This window comes from Anomaloglossus baeobatrachus, chromosome 8 (assembly GCF_048569485.1).
Source record: "Anomaloglossus baeobatrachus isolate aAnoBae1 chromosome 8, aAnoBae1.hap1, whole genome shotgun sequence".
NCBI lineage: Eukaryota > Metazoa > Chordata > Amphibia > Anura > Aromobatidae > Anomaloglossus > Anomaloglossus baeobatrachus.
The window spans coordinates 206,670,510-206,693,016 of record NC_134360.1 but is presented as its reverse complement, the minus strand read 5'-3'; the positions used below and the strand labels follow the sequence as shown (position 1 = coordinate 206,693,016).

The 22,507-nt window shown below is 47.6% G+C and overlaps 1 protein-coding gene across 1 annotated transcript; it reads left to right on the top strand.

Moving 5' to 3' along the window:
* The first annotated feature begins 182 nt into the window (after nt 1–182).
* On the top strand, nt 183–21,815 carry ECHDC2 (enoyl-CoA hydratase domain containing 2). Its single transcript, XM_075321065.1, is given in 11 exon segments — nt 183–339; nt 3,276–3,343; nt 3,656–3,743; nt 7,851–7,937; nt 15,084–15,136; nt 15,138–15,177; nt 15,255–15,311; nt 15,397–15,584; nt 17,579–17,629; nt 19,003–19,050; nt 21,113–21,815. Coding segments are annotated over 11 exon segments (885 nt in total). The 5' UTR covers nt 183–212; the 3' UTR covers nt 21,191–21,815.
* The last annotated feature ends 692 nt before the right edge of the window (nt 21,816–22,507 follow it).

Genomic DNA, 22,507 nt, shown 5'->3' with positions numbered 1-22,507 from the left:
GCGGCGATGGTACAGCGTATAATTACCGCCACCTATCACGCACGTCGTCTCTTTTAAGAAGGCGTGGTCATTGTGAGCTCACCTACCAATCAAGAAGCGCTAAAATGACAGCGATTGTTCGACGAACCAATCACAAGACTCGTCCCGCCTATCCAGATCCGGTGTAGATAACAGTGTTGGCCGCTGGGTGGCGCGCTGCTGGATATTGCAGAATGGGTATTTTAGTGCGGCCGTTGGCAGGTGTGCGGGGGGCTTTAAATTGGGGACTGTTCAGGGGGCTCAGCACTGCCGCAGGTCACGCAGAGGTCCGGGTCACCCATCTAGAAGGGCACAATGCTGGTGAGTGACCCCCCATGTGTGAAGGTGAAGTCACCCTGTTATTGGTGATCGGTGGTACTCCAGGCACTGGGAGTTACTCATCGAAAACTTCTGTCCACTGACTTTACATCTCGTGTGCACTTCTATCACTCCAGACTGCTGCTATATTCTATTCTAGTGTTCCATATGACTCATTTATATAGTAATCACTATCCAGGGTGATCCGCTCTGGTGCAGATGCGTTATTGGATTTGCTTCTGATTTTGTTGTTTTCCACTCTTTCTTTCTTTTTTTTTTTTTTTTTTTTTTTTTTTTTTTTTTACTCGCCCTGTTCTTGACACTTCTTTTAAATGTCCACCTTACTTTTTTTTTCTTTTTATGGTCTTTATTGTGGATAGGTTTGGGGTTTCCAGATGTTTTCCGCTGCTGCATCAATTGCAAGTTTTTATAAAGTTGTTAAGAACTTGGTGCAAAAATAAAGTTGGCGGCGTCCAGCAGCGGGAGATCGCTGATTTATTCACTGACAAAAGTTATATCCGAGACTTGAGATGTCACATGACTGTCTCTCGAAACTTCTTTTCCCTTTTTTTTATTTTACTGGTTTTATTATTTTTTTTTAATTTATATTTATAGATTTTTTTTATTTTATTATTATTTTATATATTATTATTTTTTCATTATTATTATTATTATTATTATTATTATTATTATTATTATTTATTATTTTTTTTAGCCCACCAGTATATCAGCACTGGCATAGTTCCCACATAAATAGTGACACATATAATAACTGCACAATCATCGGTGTCCCATGTAAGCTGTGCCGCCAGAGCGCCCCCAATAAACTCTGCCAGTGTAGGGTATCATATCAACAGGGGGCTGTCTGTGGGTGTGCTTCATCAGAGGGTGCAAAAAAAGGTCTGCCCCAAACTATTCCCACAAAGTATAAAGCTACAATTGCCCTCAATGTCTTGCGATAAAGGATTAAGATTTTTCCCTTCCCTGGAATTAAGGAACACGAATACTCCTCCCAGAGTCCAGAGGTGGCGGCTTTACACAGCTCCATCCGACACTCGGCATTGTGCTTGGTGATGTATGGCTCGGCATTGTACTTGGTGATGCTCGACATTGTGCTGGGTGATGTACGGCTCGGCATTGTGCTGGGTGATGTACGGCTCGGCATTGTGCTTGGTGATGTACGGCTCGGCATTGTGCTTGGTGATGTACGGCTCGGCATTGTGCTTGGTGATGTACGGCTCGGCATTGTGCTTGGTGATGTACGGCTCGGCATTGTGCTTGGTGATGTACGGCTCGGCATTGTGCTTGGTGATGTACGGCTCGGCATTGTGATTGGTGATGTGCGGCTCGGCATTGTGCTTGGTGATGTGCGGCTCGGTATTGTGCTTGGTGATGTGCGGCTCGGCATTGTGCTTGGTGATGTGCGGCTCGGCATTGTGCTTGGTGATGTGCGGCTCGGCATTGTGCTTGGTGATGTACGGCTCGGCGATGTAATTGGTGATGTACGGTTCGGCATTGTGCTTGATGTACGGCTCGGCATTGTAATTGGTGATGTATGGCTCGGCATTGTGCTTGGTGATGTATGGCTCGGCAATGTGCTTGGTGATGTACGGCTCGGCATTGTGCTGGGTGTTGTATGGCTCGGCATTGTGCTGGGTGATGTACGGCTCGGCATTGTGCTGGGTGTTGTACGGCTCGGCATTGTGCTGGGTGTTGTACGGCTCGGCATTGTGCTGGGTGTTGTACGGCTCGGCATTGTGCTTGGTGATGTACGGCTCGGCATTGTGCTTGGTGATGTACGGCTCGGCATTGTGCTTGGTGATGTACGGCTCGGCATTGTGCTTGGTGATGTGCGGCTCGGCATTGTGCTTGGTGATGTGCGGCTCGGCATTGTGCTTGGTGATGTGCGGCTCGGCATTGTGCTTGGTGATGTGCGGCTCGGCATTGTGCTTGGTGATGTACGGCTCGGCGATGTAATTGGTGATGTACGGTTCGGCATTGTGCTTGATGTACGGCTCGGCATTGTAATTAGTGATGTATGGCTCGGCATTGTGCTTGGTGATGTACGGCTCGGCGATGTAATTGGTGATGTACGGTTCGGCATTGTGCTTGATGTACGGCTCGGCATTGTAATTAGTGATGTATGGCTCGGCATTGTGCTTGGTGATGTACGGCTCGGCAATGTGCTTGGTGATGTACGGCTCGGCATTGTAATTGGTGATGTACGGCTCGGCATTGTGCTTGGTGATGTACGGCTCGGCATTGTGCTTGGTGATGTACGGCTCGGCATTGTGCTTGGTGATGTACGGCACGGCATTGTGCTTGGTGATGTACGGCTTGGTGATGTACGGCTCGGCATCGTGCTTGGTGATGTACGGCTCGGCATCGTGCTGGGTGATGTATGGCTCTGCATTGTGCTGGGTGATGTACGGCTCTGCATTGTGCTGGGGGATGTACGGCTCTGCATTGTGCTGGGGGATGTACGGCTCGGCATTGTGCTGGGGGATGTACGGCTCGGCGTTGTGCTGGGTGACGTACGGCTGCAGCTGCTCGGCCATGAAGCCCCCAGCGTGTCCAGTGTTTGTGCTCCAGATACCAGAGAAGGTCTGGATTGTGCAGTTATGGGGTCAGCAGAGCTGTGGGGACTTTTCTGCTCCTCACAATTAAGATTTTGTCCCAGCAAAACATTAACCCTTTAAATGTCTTGTGTCCCGGGCCGTACATCCACTCGCTGCGGTTCTCTGCCCAGTTGTCACATCCTCTTTTTAGCACGTGGTAGTGAAGCACAAGTTCCTCTGAAGAGTTTTGATTCCGAATTTTACCATAATGAAAATTCCACAAAGTGGAGGAATTTGAGGCTTCACGATAGAAATGGTTAATGTGCGGAACTACAAGTCTCAGCATGAAATAATGAAATTCTTTTTTTTTTTTTTGTTCAGGTATCGCAGAGATCGTCATGTGCCGGCCTCGTGCCCGAAACGCACTCGGAAAGCTGTTTGTTAATGAGGTAATACCGGCCCCTATGACAACTCCTATGTTCCACGGAATCGTATATGTGAGAACATTCATGTGACTGCTATTCACAGTCGGGGTGGCCTTAAGTCAGGGGGGGGGGCATATTTTAGAGATAGCCTGGGTATGTACCCCGGGTGTCGGGGAGGGAGGTGCCAACAAGCCACTTTTCCTGGGCAGAAGTAATAGATACAGGGTGATCGCAGAACATTATCCTATATTCTCGGCTGTTTCAGGACCTGATGTTGCTTCGTCACTGCTGTATTTTATATCTTATATTTTTCTCATTAAACCCATGTGGTTCCAGTTTTTTCACTGTGTGGACAGCCTGCGCCATGATGGCGGTGTCCGAGTGGTGGTGGTTCGGAGCGCAGTCCCCGGGGTCTTCTGTGCAGGTCAGTAACATGCGATTATCTTCTTCACCCATCGGTAGTGTGCGGAGTCAGCATGGTGGTATATGAGGCTCATATCGTTTGATTTAACAGGTTTCAGCTGTAGTGACACTGCTGCGTTCAGTGATTGACTGCAGTGGTCAAATGTCGTGTCACTGTATCATCATTGGAGCAAGATAATCAGACTGGTGGGGGACCAGGGAAGTGTTGGCCTGAACACTATAATAGTAGTTTAATCCCTTCTCTCTAGATGTTGGGTGTCAGTTGAGTGCACTGCACAGGTGGTAGGTACTGGCTGTGTTATACAGTCGGCACCTGCCTCTTACCATAATTTCATTTAGGCATTACAGGGTGCGAGGGCGAGTCCCATTTTGGTGCCAATCACCCATTCGCCACTCAATTGCTGGGTGCTGATGGGTTCCCATCACTATCGGGGTCCTATTGAAGACCCTGTCACCGCCATCTTTGTACCCCACATGTGGCTCAGCTTCATGAAAGATCACTATTTAAGGCTGGTTTCAGACGTCCGTGTTTTAATCAGGTACCAGTCACACGTGTGACATCCGTGTTTGCATACGTGGGACACGTACCGGGTAAAATACGTGTCTCTGCAATGAAAAGATTTTCTATATTTACCTGTATCCAGCGATGCTGCCTCCCGCTCCTGACCCCCGCTCACTATATTCATTGATTATTCACTGCCCAAGGATCTGGAAGCCGTAGCATCGCGGGGACAGCGCCGCCGAGGACAGCATCATGGGGACATCGCTGGTGACAGGTGAGTATACAGCAGTTTGTGCAGTGACATCCAGGGGGTCATCAGGGTTCCCAATGAACTCTCATGAGCCCCTTGAAGTCACCATTGTGACACTCGCTGTAACGCAGTTGTCGCAGGGGTGTCATCAGGAGGTCATCAGAGTTCATTGGGAAATCCGATGACCTCCTGGACGTCCCTGCACACACACTGCTGGCAGGATACTCACCTGTCACTAGCGATGCTGTCCTCGGTGATGCTGTCCTTGGCGGTGCTGTCACCGCGATGCCCCTGCTCTCAGCTGCTCAGTGCGGTGAATAATCAATGAAAATAATGAGCGGGGGTCAGGAGCCGGAGACAGCATCAATGGACAAAGCTAAATATAGAAAATATTTTAATTTAAAAACCCATGTTTTCTCCGGTCCGTGTCACACGAATCATATCCGTGTGCGGTCCGTGTGACACCCATGCTGCCGGAGAAAAAATGGACACGTCTCCGTGTGAAATAGTAGGGCCACACGGTTCGTGTTTAAACACGGCCGTGTGAGTACACAATAGGGTAACGGGTACGTGTGACATCCATGTTAAAAACAGATGTCACACGTACCTAAAACACGGACGTCTGAAACCAGCCTAAACGGAACCTGTCAGGTGCAATATGCACTCACAACCACGAGCAGTTCTAGGTACATATTGCTAATCCCTGCCTAACCGTCCCTGTATACACTAGCATAGATAAAGAGATGTTTAGAAAAAGGATTCCTAAAGATTATTTATGATATGCTAATGAGGGGAGGGACTAGTCAAAAGGGCGTTAGTTCTTGTGCTCATTCCGCCCTCTTAGCATGTTAGCTAACATGCTATTCAATGCAGCATGATCAGTGGTGACGAGTGTACATGTGACCACTGATCTGAAGACCCAGCATTTCCGGTCATGCGCACTAGACTTCTCTGAAGCCAGCACGCGTACACCCGGCTTCATAGTGCGCATGACCGAATGTGCCTGGCATTCAGATCAGCGGACACATGTACACGTGTCACTGATGGTAATGCTGCATTAAATAGCATGTTAGTACGCCCCAGTGGGTGTGCTAACATGCTAAGAGGGCGGAATGAGCGCGGAACGAACACCCTTGGGACTAGTCCCTGTGCTCATTAGCATATCATAAAGGATCATTAGAAATACCTTTTTCTATAACTCTTTATCTATGCTACTAGATAACCAGGGACGGTTAGGCAGGAATTAGTAATATGCACCCAGAAATGCTCGTGGTTCTGGCTGCATTTTGCACCTGACAGGTTCCCTTTAAGAAAAGGGGGGGAAAACCCCCAAACCTGAAATAAAATGGTAGTGGGAAAAATCCTATCTATCAACATATAAAATTATTTAACCCATCCGGTAAATGCCATGAATAAAAGAGAATTGAGACATATGGCTTTTTTGGTCCCTTTAAAAACAAAACAAAAAACTAATATGGAAAAATAAAAAGAACTATGGCTCTTGTAAGAAAATGAAGAATAAATGAAATTACAAAAAGAAGGGATTAAGCAAAACAATAATATTTCTCCGATCTGAGCTGGACACGCTGTGCTGTAGATCTGCTTGCTTCACTTGAACGTGCATGAATAGTTAGATATAAGTGGATGTAATGATCGGCTCTTGTTTCTGTTTCTTGCTGCAGGGAGATAATCTGGTGAGTGCCGTATCATACCACTTGTGATGTAATTCCTTGCACTATATATCACAGCTTGTCTCTCTGCGAAAAAACATATACAACCTATTGATCTGTATACAACCCATGTAATGCTTCATTCCCCCTGTGGGGGCGCTGCAGGATAACTGAACACTTGCTATATCTGATCGCTGGGGATATCTGTTGATCAGTATAGGGTCCCCTCTAATACACAGGGATTCTTCCCTTATTGTTGGGATTATTCACATTACTTCTAAAGTAATGATATACTTGGCTATATGGGATGGAATTGACACCAATATATACAGTGTGTCCACCCATATCCTGTCCACCGCCATTAACTTGAGAACGGCGGCAGCTATAGGCATAGAAGTGGTGTCCAGGTATAGTAAAGTAGCCATGCGCTACGCAATGAAACCACCTATAGCGCACCTGGTGGAAACAACGGGTTAGCATTTTTATTTCGAAAACGGAACGAGATAGAAAGGGAAAAAAGGGAATTACAAGGTTGTAGGGCGTCATCAATTCAATACGAATTGACACCTTGCATACAGAAATGCTATGATATGAAACCCATGACCCCCCAAAACATTGAATGCTGGTCACGCATATGGCACTCATTTTAACTTTGATGCTCAAAGTGGCCCCCGTCAGCTGCAATGCACATCTGGACTCTGGACAGCATACTGTATCTTGCTGCACGTTGTGCAATATGGTAGGTGACACGTTTGCACAAGCATCTGTGATACGTCGTCGTAGGTCCTGCAATGTTGGTGGAGGGGTCGCATACACCTGCTGTTTGATGTGACCTCACAGAAAGAAGTCCAATGGGGTAAGGTCAGGTGAGCGTGGAGGTCACTCCAAGCAGCCACCATACCCAATGACTTGTAGGAAGGTCTCCATGAGGTATCGCTTCACGTCCGCAGCCTTGTGAGTTTTACACGTTCTAATCATAGCATTTCTGTATGCAAGGTGTCGATTCGTATTGAATTGATGATGCCCTACAACTTTGTAATTCACTTTTTTTTTTTTTCTCTAGCTCGTTCTGCTTTCAAGATAAAAATGCTAACTCCGTTGTTTTCCACCAGGTGGCGCTATAGGTGGTTTCATGTGTAGCACATGGCTACTTTACTATACCTAGACACCACTTCTATGCCTATAGCTGCCGCCGTTCTCAAGTTAATGGCAATGGACAGGATATGGGTGGACACACTATATATATATATATTTTATTTTTTTTTTTATTAAAATACAAACAACTTTTGATTAATTTTTCATTCCTGCACATATCAGACTTTTTTTTTTTTCTTCTATATCCCCTGGATATGCCATGCATGTTTAAAAGGGTTCTCTGGTTACTCTCTGCCTCAACTGAAAGCCCCATAGGGAATGAATGGAGCAGCTTTGAGCCCTGCCCTCAGTTCTAACATGGAATAAGTGTGCCCATTCTGTCGACTTCAGACCTCATCGGATCAGAAAGTTATCACCTACCTTATGACTGGGCAATAACCTGGTTTCACCAGACAATCCCTTTAAGAATGGGAAAACCCCTTAAAGATTTCTTCTATGTTGGTTGCTTACATCCAGTCTGATCCGTTATAAACTTCCTGATTATTTAATATAAAGTACCAGAATTTATACTATTTTCCTTGTCACTCGCAGGCGCTGATTTGAAGGAGCGAGCACAGATGGGAAATTCTGAAGCCTCCCTGTTTGTTCAGAGCCTGAGAAAGTTAATGAATGAAGTTGGTGAGTCCAACCGATCGGATTATAAGTGGTTGTCAGCGCAGAATGTCCTTCATGAGCATTTCCCCATCAGCGGCCTATTACTCTCTCCAGATATCGGGCATCTAAGTGCAGATTCTCAGCAGCAGTCTTGGAGCATATCACTGAACTGTAATTCAGCTTTCCCAGTGTCATCAGGAGTCCTTGAATGTATTGTCCTCATCACTAAGCTGTAACCCAGCTTTTCCAATCTCAGCCGGAGTCTTGAGGCATATCATCCCTGAGTTATTTATTATTTATCGGTCTTCAGCTCGATCTCGAGCCGTGGTGACTTGATGAATGAATGCTCTGTAGGACAACTCAGCTTTCCCAGTGTTAGCAAAAGTCCCTTAATATATTGTCCTCCTCACTAAGGTGGAACTCCGCTTTCCCAGTCTCAGCAGCAGTCTTAGAGCAGATAATCACTGAACTATAACTCAGCTTTCCCAGTGTCATCATGAACCCCTGAATATATTGTCATAATCAATAAACTGTAAATCACCTTTCCCAGTCTCAGCAGCAGTCTTGGGGCATATCATCACTGAACTGTAACTCACCTTTCCCAGTCTCAGCAGCAGTCTTGGGGCATATCATCACTGAACTGTAACTCACCTTTCCCAGTCTCAGCAGCAGTCTTGGGGCATATCATCACTGAACTGTAACTCACCTTTCCCAGTCTCAGCAGCAGTCTTGGGGCATATCATCACTGAACTGTAACTCAGCTTTCCCAGTCTCATCGAAGTCCCTGAATATATTGTCCTCATCACTAAGCTGTAACTCAGTTTTCCCAGTGTCGTCATGAATGTCTGAATATAGAGTCCTTATAAATAAACTGTAACTCAGCTTTCCCAGTCTCGGGGCATATCATCACTGAATTATTTAATATTATTTAATGTTCTTCAGCTCTATCTCAAGCCATGGCGACTTGATAGATGACTGCTCTGTAGGACAACTCAGCTTTCCCAGTGTCATCATGAATGTCTGAATATAGTGTCCTTATCAATAAGCTGTAACTCAGCTTTCCCAGTCTCGGCAGCAGTCTTGGGGCATATCCTCACTAAATCATTTAATATTTAATGTTTTTTCAGCCCTATCTCAAGACATGGCGACTTGATAGATGACTGCTCTGTGGGACAACTCAGCTTTCCCAGTGTCAGGAGAAGTCCCTGAACGTATTGTTCTTCTCCCTGAGCTGTAACCTGGCTTTCTGAAGGGCACTTTACACGCTGCGACATCGCTAGCGATCTCGTTAGCGATATGAAATTGTAGATCGCAAGTGCGATCTTTCGAGATCGCACATGCGTAAAATGACCTATGTGCGACCTCGAAAGATCGCACTTGCGATCTAGAATTTCACATCGCTAACGAGATCGTTAGCGATGTTGCAGTGTGTAAAGTACCCTTCAGTCTCAACAACAAAGTATTACCACTAAGCTACAACCCAGCTTTCCCAGTGACAGCTGCAGTCTTTATATGTAAGATCAATGAGGTATACTTTCTGAAACTGGGAAAATTAGGATCCTGCTCGGTGGTAATATGGTCATGGAGTGACTGGGTGAGCTGCGGTGCTGTGAGTGATCTCTCTGGTCAGCCGGAGATTGTGCTCCTTTCTGCCATGCTGACCGTGCAAAAAGAGAAGAACTTAGACATGGAGTGAATTTAATAAACTTTAGAAAAAAAATGGAGAGCAACCTTTTGTGACATAGTTGCATATAATAGTCTTAAGTTGTTGTTGTTCTTGTTTTGTGTGTGTGTATATGTAATATATATATATATATATATATATATATATATATATATATATATATATATATATATATATATATACTAGAAGGTGGCCCGATTCTACGCATCGGGTATTCTAGAATTTACGTATTGTGTAGTTCATGTATGATTTTTGATATATAGATATATATATATATATATATATATATATATATATATATATAGATATAGATATAGATATAGATATAGATATAGATATAGATATAGATATAGATATATAGATGTTGTTGTGTGTAGTTACCAAGTGTTAGTGTAGGGGCTGTACATGTTCTGGATGTTGTCTGGGTGTGGCGGGGGGTGAGAGCGGTGTTGTTTGTGTGTTGCGTTGTTTGTGGAGCGCTGTGTGTCTGTAGCGTTGTGTGTGTGTTGTGCAGTTTGTGTGTGTGTGTGGTGTGTTTTGGGGGGAGGTATGTTTTGTGCAATGTGCGTGTTGTGCGGTATGTGCGTATATTTGTGTGTGCAGCGTTGTCTGTGTGTGTGGGTGTCTGTGTAGGGCAGTTGTTTGTGGTTCCCAGTGTGTGTGTGTGTGTGGTGTGGTGTGTTGTGCAGTGCGCGCGCGCGCGCATGTGTGTGTGTTGGGGGGAGGTGTGCACTTCTCATCGTGCTCCATCCCCCATGCAGCGCACTCCCCATCGTGCTCCATCCCGTATGCTGCGCACCCCCCATCGTGCTCCATCTCCCATCCTGCACACTCCCAAACGTGCTCCATCCGCCATGCTGCGCACTCCCAAACGTGCTCCATCCGCCATGCAGCGCACTCCCCATCGTGCTCCATCCCCCATGCTGCGCACTCCCCATCGTGCTCCATCCCCCATGCAGCGCACTCCCCATCGTGCTCCATCCCGTATGCTGCGCACCCCCCATCGTGCTCCATCTCCCATCCTGCACACTCCCAAACGTGCTCCATCCGCCATGCTGCGCACTCCCAAACGTGCTCCATCCGCCATGCAGCGCACTCCCCATCGTGCTCCATCCCCCATGCTGCGCACTCCCCATCGTGCTCCATCCGCCATGCTGCGCACTCCCAAACGTGCTCCATCCGCCATGCTGCGCACTCCCAAACGTGCTCTATCCCCCATGCTGCGCACTCCCAAACGTGCTCCATCCGCCATGCTGCGCACTCCCAAACGTGCTCCATCCCCTATGCTGCGCACCCCCCATCGTGCTCCATCCCCCATGCTGCGCACTCCCAAACGTGCTCCATCCGCCATGCTGCGCACTCCCCATCGTGCTCCATCCGCCATGCTGCGCACTCCCCATCGTGCTCCATCCGCCATGCTGCGCACTCCCAAACGTGGTCCATCCGCCATGCTGCGCACTCCCAAACGTGGTCCATCCGCCATGCTGCGCACTCCCAAACGTGCTCCATCCGCCATACTCCGCACTCCCCATCGTGCTGCATCCTCCATGCTGCGCACTCCCAAACGTGCTCCATCCGCCATACTCCGCACTCCCCATCGTGCTGCATCCCCCATGCTGCGCACTCCCAAACGTGCTCCATCCGCCATGCTGCGCATTTCCAAACGTGCTCCATCCGCCATGCTGCGCACTCCCAAACGTGCTCCATCCGCCATGCTGCGCACTCCCAAAGGTGCTCCATCAGCCTCTCTACCTGCAGCATCAGCCTCTCTGTCCCCAGCATCAGCTTCTCTGTCCCCAGCATCAGCTTCTCTGTCCCCAGCATCAGCTTCTCTGTCCCCAGCATCAGCCTCTCTGTCCTCAGCATCAGCCTCTCTGTCCCCAGCATCAGCCTCTCTGTCCCCAGCATCAGCCTCTCTGTCCCCAGAATCAGCCTCTGTCCCCAGCATCAGCCTCCCGCAGCATCAGCCTCTCTGTCCCCAGCATCAGCCTCTCTGTCCCCAGCATCAGCCTCTCTGTCCCCAGCATCAGCTTCTCTGTCCCCAGCATCAGCCTCTCTGTCCTCAGCATCAGCTTCTCTGTCCCCAGCATCAGCCTCTCTGTCCCCAGCATCAGCCTCTCTGTCCCCAGCATCAGCCTCTCTGTCCCCAGCATCAGCCTCTCTGTCCCCAGAATCAGCCTCTCTGTCCCCAGCATCAGCCTCTCTGTCCCCAGCATCAGCTTCTCTGTCCCCAGCATCAGCTTCTCTGTCCCCAGCATCAGCTTCTCTGTCCCCAGCATCAGCTTCTCTGTCCCCAGCATCAGCCTCTCTGTCCTCAGCATCAGCTTCTCTGTCCCCAGCATCAGCCTCTCTGTCCCCAGAATCAGCCTCTGTCCCCAGCATCAGCCTCCCGCAGCATCAGCCTCTCTGTCCCCAGCATCAGCCTCTCTGTCCTCAGCATCAGCTTCTGTCCCCAGCATCAGCCTCTCTGTCCCCAGCATCAGCCTCTCTGTCCCCAGAATCAGCCTCTCTGTCCCCAGAATCAGCCTCTCTGTCCCCAGAATCAGCCTCTCTGTCCCCAGAATCAGCCTCTCTGTCCCCAGCATCAGCCTCTCTGTCCCCAGCATCAGCCTCTCTGTCCCCAGCATCAGCCTCTCTGTCCTCAGCATCAGCTTCTCTGTCCCCAGCATCAGCCTCTCTGTCGCCAGCGTCAGCCTCTGTCGCCAGCGTCAGCCTCTGTCGCCAGCGTCAGCCTCTGTCGCCAGCGTCAGCCTCTCTGTCGCCAGCGTCAGCCTCTCTGTCGCCAGCGTCAGCCTCTCTGTCGCCAGCGTCAGCCTCTCTGTCGCCAGCGTCAGCCTCTCTGTCGCCAGCGTCAGCCTCTCTGTCGCCAGCGTCAGCCTCTCTGTCGCCAGCGTCAGCCTCTCTGTCGCCAGCGTCAGCCTCTCTGTCGCCAGCGTCAGCCTCTCTGTCCCCAGCGTCAGCTTCTCTGTCCCCAGCGTCAGCCTCTCTGTCTCCAGCGTCAGCCTCTCTGTCTCCAGCGTCAGCCTCTCTGTCTCCAGCGTCAGCCTCTCTGTCTCCAGCGTCAGCCTCTCTGTCTCCAGCGTCAGCCTCTCTGTCTCCAGCGTCAGCCTCTCTGTCTCCAGCGTCAGCCTCTCTGTCTCCAGCGTCAGCCTCTCTGTCTCCAGCGTCAGCCTCTCTGTCTCCAGCGTCAGCCTCTCTGTCTCCAGCGTCAGCCTCTCTGTCTCCAGCGTCAGCCTCTCTGTCTCCAGCGTCAGCCTCTCTGTCTCCAGCGTCAGCCTCTCTGTCGCCAGCGTCAGCCTCTCTGTCGCCAGCGTCAGCCTCTCTGTCGCCAGCGTCAGCCTCTCTGTCGCCAGCGTCAGCCTCTCTGTCGCCAGCGTCAGCCTCTCTGTCGCCAGCGTCAGCCTCTCTGTCGCCAGCGTCAGCCTCTCTGTCGCCAGCGTCAGCCTCTCTGTCGCCAGCGTCAGCCTCTCTGTCGCCAGCATCAGCCTCTCTGTCGCCAGCATCAGCCTCTCTGTCGCCAGCATCAGCCTCTCTGTCGCCAGCATCAGCCTCTCTGTCGCCAGCATCAGCCTCTCTGTCGCCAGCATCAGCCTCTCTGTCGCCAGCATCAGCCTCTCTGTCGCCAGCATCAGCCTCTCTGTCGCCAGCATCAGCCTCTCTGTCGCCAGCATCAGCCTCTCTGTCGCCAGCATCAGCCTCTCTGTCGCCAGCATCAGCCTCTCTGTCGCCAGCATCAGCCTCTCTGTCCCCAGCATCAGCTTCTCTGTCCCCAGCATCAGCTTCTCTGTCCCCAGCATCAGCCTCTCTGTCCCCAGCATCAGCCTCTCTGTCCCCAGCATCAGCCTCTCTGTCCCCAGCATCAGCCTCTCTGTCCCCAGCATCAGCTTCTCTGTCCCCAGCATCAGCTTCTCTGTCCCCAGCATCAGCCTCTCTGTCCTCAGCATCAGCCTCTCTGTCCCCAGCATCAGCCTCTCTGTCCCCAGCATCAGCCTCTCTGTCCCCAGCATCAGCTTCTCTGTCCCCAGCATCAGCTTCTCTGTCCTCAGCATCAGCTTCTCTGTCCCCAGCATCAGCCTCTCTGTCCCCAGAATCAGCCTCTGTCCCCAGCATCAGCCTCCCGCAGCATCAGCCTCTCTGTCCCAGCATCAGCTTCTCTGTCCCCAGCATCAGCTTCTCTGTCCCCAGCATCAGCCTCTCTGTCCTCAGCATCAGCTTCTCTGTCTCCAGCATCAGCCTCCCCATCCCAGCCTTCCCCAGGATCAGCCTCTGTCCTCTCAGCCTCCTCCAGCACGCCGTGCTCCTCTGCCGACACTCACAGATCCGATCGCATCCACTCACACACACCCACACACACCCACCCGATCGCATCCACTCACACACACCCGATCGCATCCACTCACACACACCCGATCGCATACACTCACACACAAAGACACACACACTGACGATATTGCACATACGCGCTGATACTCACAACATCCGGGGATATCACATGCTTCTGGCCATGTGATCCCCCGGCAGGTCCTGGAAGCTCACAACTGCACAGTATCGCCGCCGAGAAGCAAGCCATATCCCAGGATGTTGTGAGTATGTGGATGCGATGTGATGTGTGAGGTGTGTGTGAGTGTGATCTGATTTGTGTGTGTGTGTGTGCTGTTATGTGTGTGTATGTTCCGCAGCTGCAGGACCTTGATGTGTGGATGTGATGTGTGTGTGTGAGAGTGAGTGTGAGCCGGTGTACACTGGTAACTATGATACACATCGGGTAACTAAGGGACCTTAGTTACCCGATGTTTATAATGGTTACCAGCTTTCACGGCCTCCGTCAAGATCCCAGCATCGCAAGGTTATGTCTGGCGCTGCCGGGATCCTGACGGAGCCGGTGTAGAAGCAAGCGATATCCCAGCATGTTGTGATGTGTGAGGTGTGTGTGAGAGTGAGTGTGAGAGTGAGTGTGATCTGATGTGTGTGTGTACTCACCTGGGAATCGGAGCTCCCTGTCAGTTGGGCCAGAGCGAGCGTGCATTGCGTGAGGGGGGCGGGGCCTGCAGAGAGCCGGGGCGAGAGGCCAATCCGTGTGGGGGGGCGGGGCCATGGCGAGCCCAGCGGCCAATCAGCTTTGTGTCACCGTAAGGACACAATTTCGGAGCATGACAGATAGACAGACAGACAGACAGAATAAGGCAATTATATATATAGATAATACATTTTTGTTTCTTTTGCCATGAAGTATACATGGAGCAACTTGAAGCTTCTGGGCTCTAATAAAGAAAAAAAAACCTGTAACAAATCCTCACCTGTCATTTCTAACACTGAAGTCCTGTTATGTGAGTGAGGAGCCTTTGTGGACCCTTCAGCAGAGTGAGGAGCCTTTGTGGACCCTTCAGCACTAAAAGAACTTCTACCTCTGTGCCCCCTTTAGCACCCCAGGCTGAGATAATAGGTGTTGCCCCCTATTGACAGTTATTTTCTTTTTACGTACCTAGCGGCTCTGCCAATGCCCACTATTGCTGCAGTGGATGGCTTTGCCCTGGGGGGCGGGCCTGGAGCTGGCCCTGGCTTGTGACCTCCGTGTAGCAGGGTATGTATGCTCAGGTATAGGATCAGTAGTGATCTATTTGCTTATTTAGACCTACTAACTGGTGCATGTCTTGTAGCGTCTTCAGCTAAACTAGGGCTCATTGAAACTACCAGAGGGCTACTTCCAGGGGCCGGTAAGAGAATACGCCCCGCGGTATATAGTATTTGTCATGGTATAAATACGTGATGGGTATTTTACCGTAATTCTTTTTAATTTAGGGGGTTCACAGCGTCTTCCGCGTCTGGTTGGTATTGGTTTAGCCAAAGAACTTATCTTTACCGGGAGACAGATCGAAGGCACACAGGCATTCCAGATCGGACTTGTAAATGAGGCCGTTCTCCAAAATGAGGAGGGGAACTCTGCCTACAAGAAAGCATTGGAGCTGGCCCATGAAATCTTGCCGCAGGTACACAGCTGCATGACGCCATTTTTTTAAAAAAATTTTATGTATTTATTTATCTTTAAAGTGGATGTTCCCGTTTCTAACATGATATGTTTTTATTGTTTCTGAACGAGAAGTTTAAAGTTCTGTGCTAATTAATTTCAGGATGGATCTTTTTAGGGGTCATGTTTCTGTTTTTCTGATACAAAGTTCCAAATTCCCTACTGATTTCCCATGGAATGCAATAATTTTGGAATTGCCACGGGGGGGGGGGGGGGGGGGGGGGGGGTTCAAAGCTGCTGCTTGGAGTCGCCACTAGGGGGCGGCTTCTGCTTGGAGTCGCCACTAGGGGGCGGCTTCTGCTTGGAGTCGCCACTAGGGGGCGGCTTCTGCTTGGAGTCGCCACTAGGGGGAGCATGATTAAAAATTTAAGATATCAACCCCTTCCCATAGGATGTGACTATATAATAAACATATATTTTAGAAAGGTAATGGTGCATAGAATGTTGGAGCAAAAGAATCCCTATAAAGCAATACAATATTTTATTACGAATTATTATTAATTTAAAATATTTATACAATTATAGCTTCGCAATATAATGCTTTTTACGTAGTTAGAATTGAAACAAACATAATCATAAACTCCATGAGTAGTCAATTTCCTTGTATTACTCCATAAGAACAATTAGTGGAATAGAAACTCCATTTATTCATTATATATGTGAGGCGTTACGATCGGCTGGTGCACATTCTGCCTCAATGGATAGATATATTTGATTTCTTGACCATAATGTGTCTGATGAGATTGCTGAACCCATGACTGGTGTAATACTCAGTCCCGTCTCTACCATAGCTGCGTTCTATCATTATCGTGTAACAGCAGCGCCACCTGCTGGTTGTTTATGGCAATTAATATGCCAGATGATAAATTTATGATCGCTTGGCTGCCTGTAATAGTGCAACCGGGGTCCCGTTTGTGAATGCAAAGTTGTGCGTATGCATCATCACCTCACCATGTACTTCTTTTCATCAGGAGTCATGCTATGAATAAGCACCACTCCATATACAGGAGACCTTAGGGATCCCCTTTGTTGGGTGACCCCAGCAGTCTTGCATTTATCATTTACTAGCTGTAGTACTGGGGCGTTGCCCGGGATAGTAACTGTCTCTTTCCACGTCTTGCCCGGGCTGTCTCTTTGCCCGGGCTGTCTCACCACCGACATCATCATATTACCACACACATAAGCTTCTTATACTAACAGTTTATTTTGTTCCTATAGCAACCACTGACAGCTGCTTTTAATAACTTTCAGCTGCCAACTCCATTCAGTTTAATGGAGGCAGGTTTTTGGAAAGTAACTGTAAAGCGCAGGGTTACATTTTCCCGTCAAAACATAGTCTGACGTTCCCTGAGTCACATGAGGCGTCTGTGCAAAATTTTGGGATTGTAAATGCGACGGTGCAGATTCCTTTAGCGGGGACACACACACACACATACACACACACACACACACACACACACACAGCTTTATATATTAGATTTTGTTGTTAATAGTTGCATGTAGTGGGAAACCCCTTTAAATATGTCCTGTCACTTGCCATAAATATGTAATGCTTTATCTGGTGTAAATGCCGTTGTTCTCCTAAACCCAGCAATGTTTTTCTTTTGTTCTTTCTCGTTTCCGTTCCTGAGATATGGACCCTCTTTTCCGTAAGTAAATCTAGCCTTTTTAGCCAATGAGGTGTGGTGCCCAATTTTTTCCCTCTGAACGTTTTCATTAGGATCATACCCACTTGGCTAAAAAAAAAAACAACAATTCACAGACAGGGAGGAAGGGGTCATATCTCAGGAACAGAGAGTCACAGAAACAAAAGGAAAAAACTCAGGAGAACTGCGGCATTGACACCAGATAAAAAAAATTACATCCCTATGGCAAGTGACAGATCCTCTCTACGTTGTTCTGCATTCTGTCATTAACCGTTCTTCTTTGTGGTTAATCCCCTGTATTCTCTCCTAGGCCCCAGTTGCTGTGAGGATGGCCAAGTTGGCTATGAATAAAGGAATTGAGGTAAATGATTCATGTCCTAATTTCCCGGTTATCAGTGCCCTGAATTCCATTATTTTAATAGATTTTTTTTTTACCCTTCTTCATTCCACCATACAACCCCCATTTCCAAAAAAAAGTTGGGACACTATGTAAAAAAATAAATAAACAAGAATGTAATGATGTGCAAATCTCAGTCATATTTTATCCAAAACAGATCAAAAGGGAACATTAGAAATTTTTTTTTTTTTTAAAATTTCATTTGAAACAATTAACTAATTTAGAAATTGACGGCAATAACAAATCTCCAATGTTGTGACAGGCTTAACAAAGGCTGAAAAATTAATTTGTATGAATGGGGAAAAAAAAAAAACTGCTGCAGGGTCAGTTTTCAACTAAGTCACATGGCTTATAAACTATAAAAAGAATGTTAGAGAGGCAGAGTCTCACAGACGTAAAGGAGGTCATGGGGTTATTCTTTCTATAGGACTGAGCTGCTACAGAATGTATGGAGCTGGAGTGTTGCAGGCCATTTAGTCAGCATGTTGTGTGTGGGGGTTCTAGGGGTTGTAAATCACCCCCACCACCCCCTATTTACCCCTCCATTCCCCCATATATAAGAACCCAGGCCGCTGTGTAGAACATACAAATGACTTTATAATACTTACCTAACGGTTGGTCCGGTGCAGACTGGTCAAGTTGGTGCCTCCGTTCTCCAGTACCAGCGCCTCTTCTCTCTGCCAACTTTGTCCTCCTTTTTCTGAAGCCGGGCTACATGACGCGTTCTTTATCATGTGCACAGGCTGGCATTGCAGTCTTGCGCAGGTGCACTTTGACCTGCCCTGAGCAGGGCAGGTCAAAGTATTGTAGTGCGCCTGCGCAGGACCTCAATACCGGCACGTGTGCATGACGACGTAAAACGCATCATGCACCCCGGCTTCAGAAGGAGGACAAAGATGGCCGAAAGAGGAGGCGCTGCATCTGGAGAACGGAAACACCCATCCGACCAGTCTGCACCGTACCACCCCCTTAGGCGAGTATTATAAAGTGATTTTTATGTTCTACACAGCGGCCTGTGCTCTTATATACAGCATGTTAGAATGCTGCATAGAGAGCCACTGGTGGTTGCTGCAGCTTATAGGCCCCAAATCTGGTGACAGATTCCCTTTTAAAGGTGCAGAAATTCTGCAACATCAAAAGCCATTGTGGGGGACGTAGCCTGAAATCTCCTGTTTATTCGTCTTTGTTTTTAGTAAGATTTTGCCAATGAATCAACTTTATATTATGTAATTTCGTAAAAAGTGATCTGAACACATCACTGTCCCTCCGCCTCACTGAATGAATTTCACTTACTGATGAAACATCGCAGCTGATCTTTCAGCATTTGTCTCTTACAGGTGGACATTGCTTCTGGAATGGCCATAGAGGGAATGTGCTACGGCCAGGTGGGTTTCTGCCATCTGTGATTTATTCTTGCAGGTCGGGCTCAGACCTTGCATTTTGAAACAGTTCGATGGAAAAATTGGAGTGCAAAACGCAGCAAAAAAAAAAAAAAAGTGTAATTGTGATATTTGTTAAATGGAAACTGACAGCAGGGCTTTTTTTGTTCATATGAAAGTAGTGGTATTTATTTTTATTACTTATATGGCGCCATTAATTTCACAGCACTTTATAAGATATCATCACTGTCACCCATCAGGTCTCACAATCTAAATTCCCTTTCAGTATGTCATTGGAGTGGCGGTATAGGCACTTGTTCCCAATTTTATTTTATTTTATTTGTGGAAGCCATATGCAAATTAGATTGAAGGTCCACTGGGGGCGTGTCAGTGTGAATTGCTTATTCTAAGTGCAATGCCACGCCCCCAGTGCACAAACAGCTTATTTTCCCTATGGTTCCTATGATAAATTTTGCATGACTGGCTAATCAGAACTCTACAAAAAAAAAGTTGATATCTGAGGATAAACTACACTTCAGCCAAGTATCGCAGGACACTGGTTCAGCCGCCATGGTCAGTAGACCAGACAAGAATCCTTCTCACCTCCTTTAATTTTTCGAGATCCTGTGTCGTACCTCCTAGTGAATGGCTGTGTAACCCCGCCCCCACCACTGATTAGCAGCTTTCTGCCCAATGCCTGTACACAAAGCTGCCAAGCAGTGGTGTGGGCCAGGTTATACGCAGCTCAGCATTCTGAGCACTGCTATGTCTGCAGCAGAGAAAACTGTGATTGTGTCAAAACGATAGCATGCAGCCCAGATAGTGACATTTCGCTGGAATCAGGGTCTCACTCCTTAAACTATGCTGCTCTCAGATGACATAGCAAAAAACCTGGTGCCAGATTTTATTTTAAATTTCAGAATTGCTGGGAAACACATTGTTCAGAATCAGACACCCAGGCTTTTCATAGTTATAAGCAGTATCCATGGTTACAACCACTAGCAATTGTCACTATATGAGTTCATATAACCATGGATACCCAAGCTGCAATACCCTGCACATGAGGTGAGACACAGCTAATCAGGAGAACTATTCTACACTTTTAATTGGAGGTATTTCCTAATATTATTATTACTCCTATTTCCTATTGGAATAGGATATTGGAGCTGGAAATAGCCCTTTTAAGTTTCAGATCTGCTGTGTGTGATACATAACTTTTGCATACTTTAAACTTGGCTTAAATGTCCTGCCCAAAGATTTGCGGGCGCCACGGAGACTCAGTGGTTAGCACTGCAGCCTTGCAGCGCTGGGGTCCTGGGTTCAAATACCACTAAGGATAACATCTGCAAGGAGTTTGTATATTCTTCCTGTGTTTTTGTGGGTTTTCCTCCCACACTCCACAGACCTACTGATAGGGGGACAGTGTTGCGTATGTACGTAAAGTGCTGTGAAATTAATAGCGCTATATAAATGAGACACAATATATATATATCTATCTATCCTGCCCAAAGATTTAGAAAATATACAAATTTTGTGGACTTTTGATTTGGCTTTAGCAGTCATGTAACATATATATTAGAAAAAAGTGGAATCTGTCCAGTTTTTGATATGTAATCCGAGAGCAGCATAATGTATTGACAGACCCGGATTCCATCAATATGTCACTGACTGGGCTATGTGATGGTATCGGTAAAATCAAATGTTTTATCAGAAGATAAGTCATTACAGAATTAGATACTGGCGCTTAGTCAAAGGCTTTGTGTGACCCTTGTAAAGCGCCATGGAATAAATGGGCTATAATAATTAATAACCCTGCCCGACTAGTATTATTAAGTGACATCGCTGGAATCAGGGTCTCTTTGCCTACTTCATGCTGTTCTCAGATTACATACAAAAACACCTGCTGATAGATTCCATTTTTATAAAGGATTGTCCAGTAGCGGATTGCCTCTTTTACTCTGCTCGGCTGTGTAGAATGTTTCTGGCAGATTGGACTAGCTGTGTAATGCGGTCTGTACTGCTCATGCACCCGTTATATGACTTGTCTAACAAATCTCATGTCCTTTAGGTCATTCCTACCAAGGATCGTATAGAAGGAATGGCAGCTTTCCAGGAGAAGCGTCTCCCTCATTACACGGGGGAGTAGCTGACTAATAAAACATTGTTTTACCACTTTACATACTGAACTCATCATTTTAAGAAGTGGCCGAGTGACATTAATCTGCCTTAACCCTGTACCACCACTTATTTTTCTTGCTTTAGTACACACCATGTGGATTGGATTGTACAATAAGGAGCGAGTACAGTCTCTTACCTACATCAAGTGCAAGTGATAATTGTGTAAAGTGAAAAATGTATAACTAAAAGGACTGAAAATTCAGCAGCAAAATGTATACTAAATGGACAAATATTGGAACAAACCTCTTATACACCCGGGAAACCTGATTTTAGTGCTTATCATTTGCCTTCCCCCCTTCCAGTGTGTAACATCCAGCCTCATTGCCGCCTGGTGCATAACCCCCAACTCCTGTCCCCCTCGGTGTTTAACCTCTGGGCCCTCTGCTTTTCCCCCGGTGTATAACATCCAGCCCCTCGCCACGCCATCTGCCTTTACTAACATGTAACAGAACGGCCGGTGGTGCGGAGCTCACCGATACCAGCGCAGTCTTGCAATAGGAGCTACCGGGGTAACAAGTTTGTTCATGACATTTCTTCCTCCTAAGTCTTCCCCCATCACCTGTGAGTGACATTACTGAGAAGTGGAAGGAACCGCAGCAACTCAGCCACATAGTGGAGACCCCATAACGTTGCGGGGAGGGGGGTGGGGGGGGTGTCGGAGGGCAACAGTCACCTCTGCTCTGCTGACCCCATAACTGCAGAGTCCAGACCTCCTCTGGTAACATCAGCACAAACACTGCCCCCACTGGGAGCTTCATAGCTGAGCAGCTGCAGCCGTACATCACCAAGCACAATGCTGAGCAGCTGCAGCCGTACATCACCAAGCACAAGGCCGAGCGGTGGCTGGAGTAGTGTAAAGCCGCAACCACTTGGCTCTGAAGCAGAGGAGATGTGTTTTGTGCAGTGATTTTTGATCTATGTATCCATTTTTACCATCAGTGTGACTTAAAAAATACATTCCTAAGCTGCTAGCCATTAAACCGTAAAAAAAGGACAGCGCTCGGACAACACATACAGCAATCCTATACTGTCCATTTTTTTCCCCACTGACCTTCACTTCAATCTTGAATTTGCGATTTTGATTATTGAATCTGATCAAAATGGAACATGTGAACAGCCCCCCAGACTGTAATTAGTATTTAATCCGACTATAAAAAGCACGGAAAGAACATATGTGAAAGACGTCTGTCTGACTGAGGCTTAAGGATGCTTTACACACAACAATATCGCTAACGATATATCGTCGGGGTCACGGTGTTCGTGACGCACATCCGGCGCCGTTAGC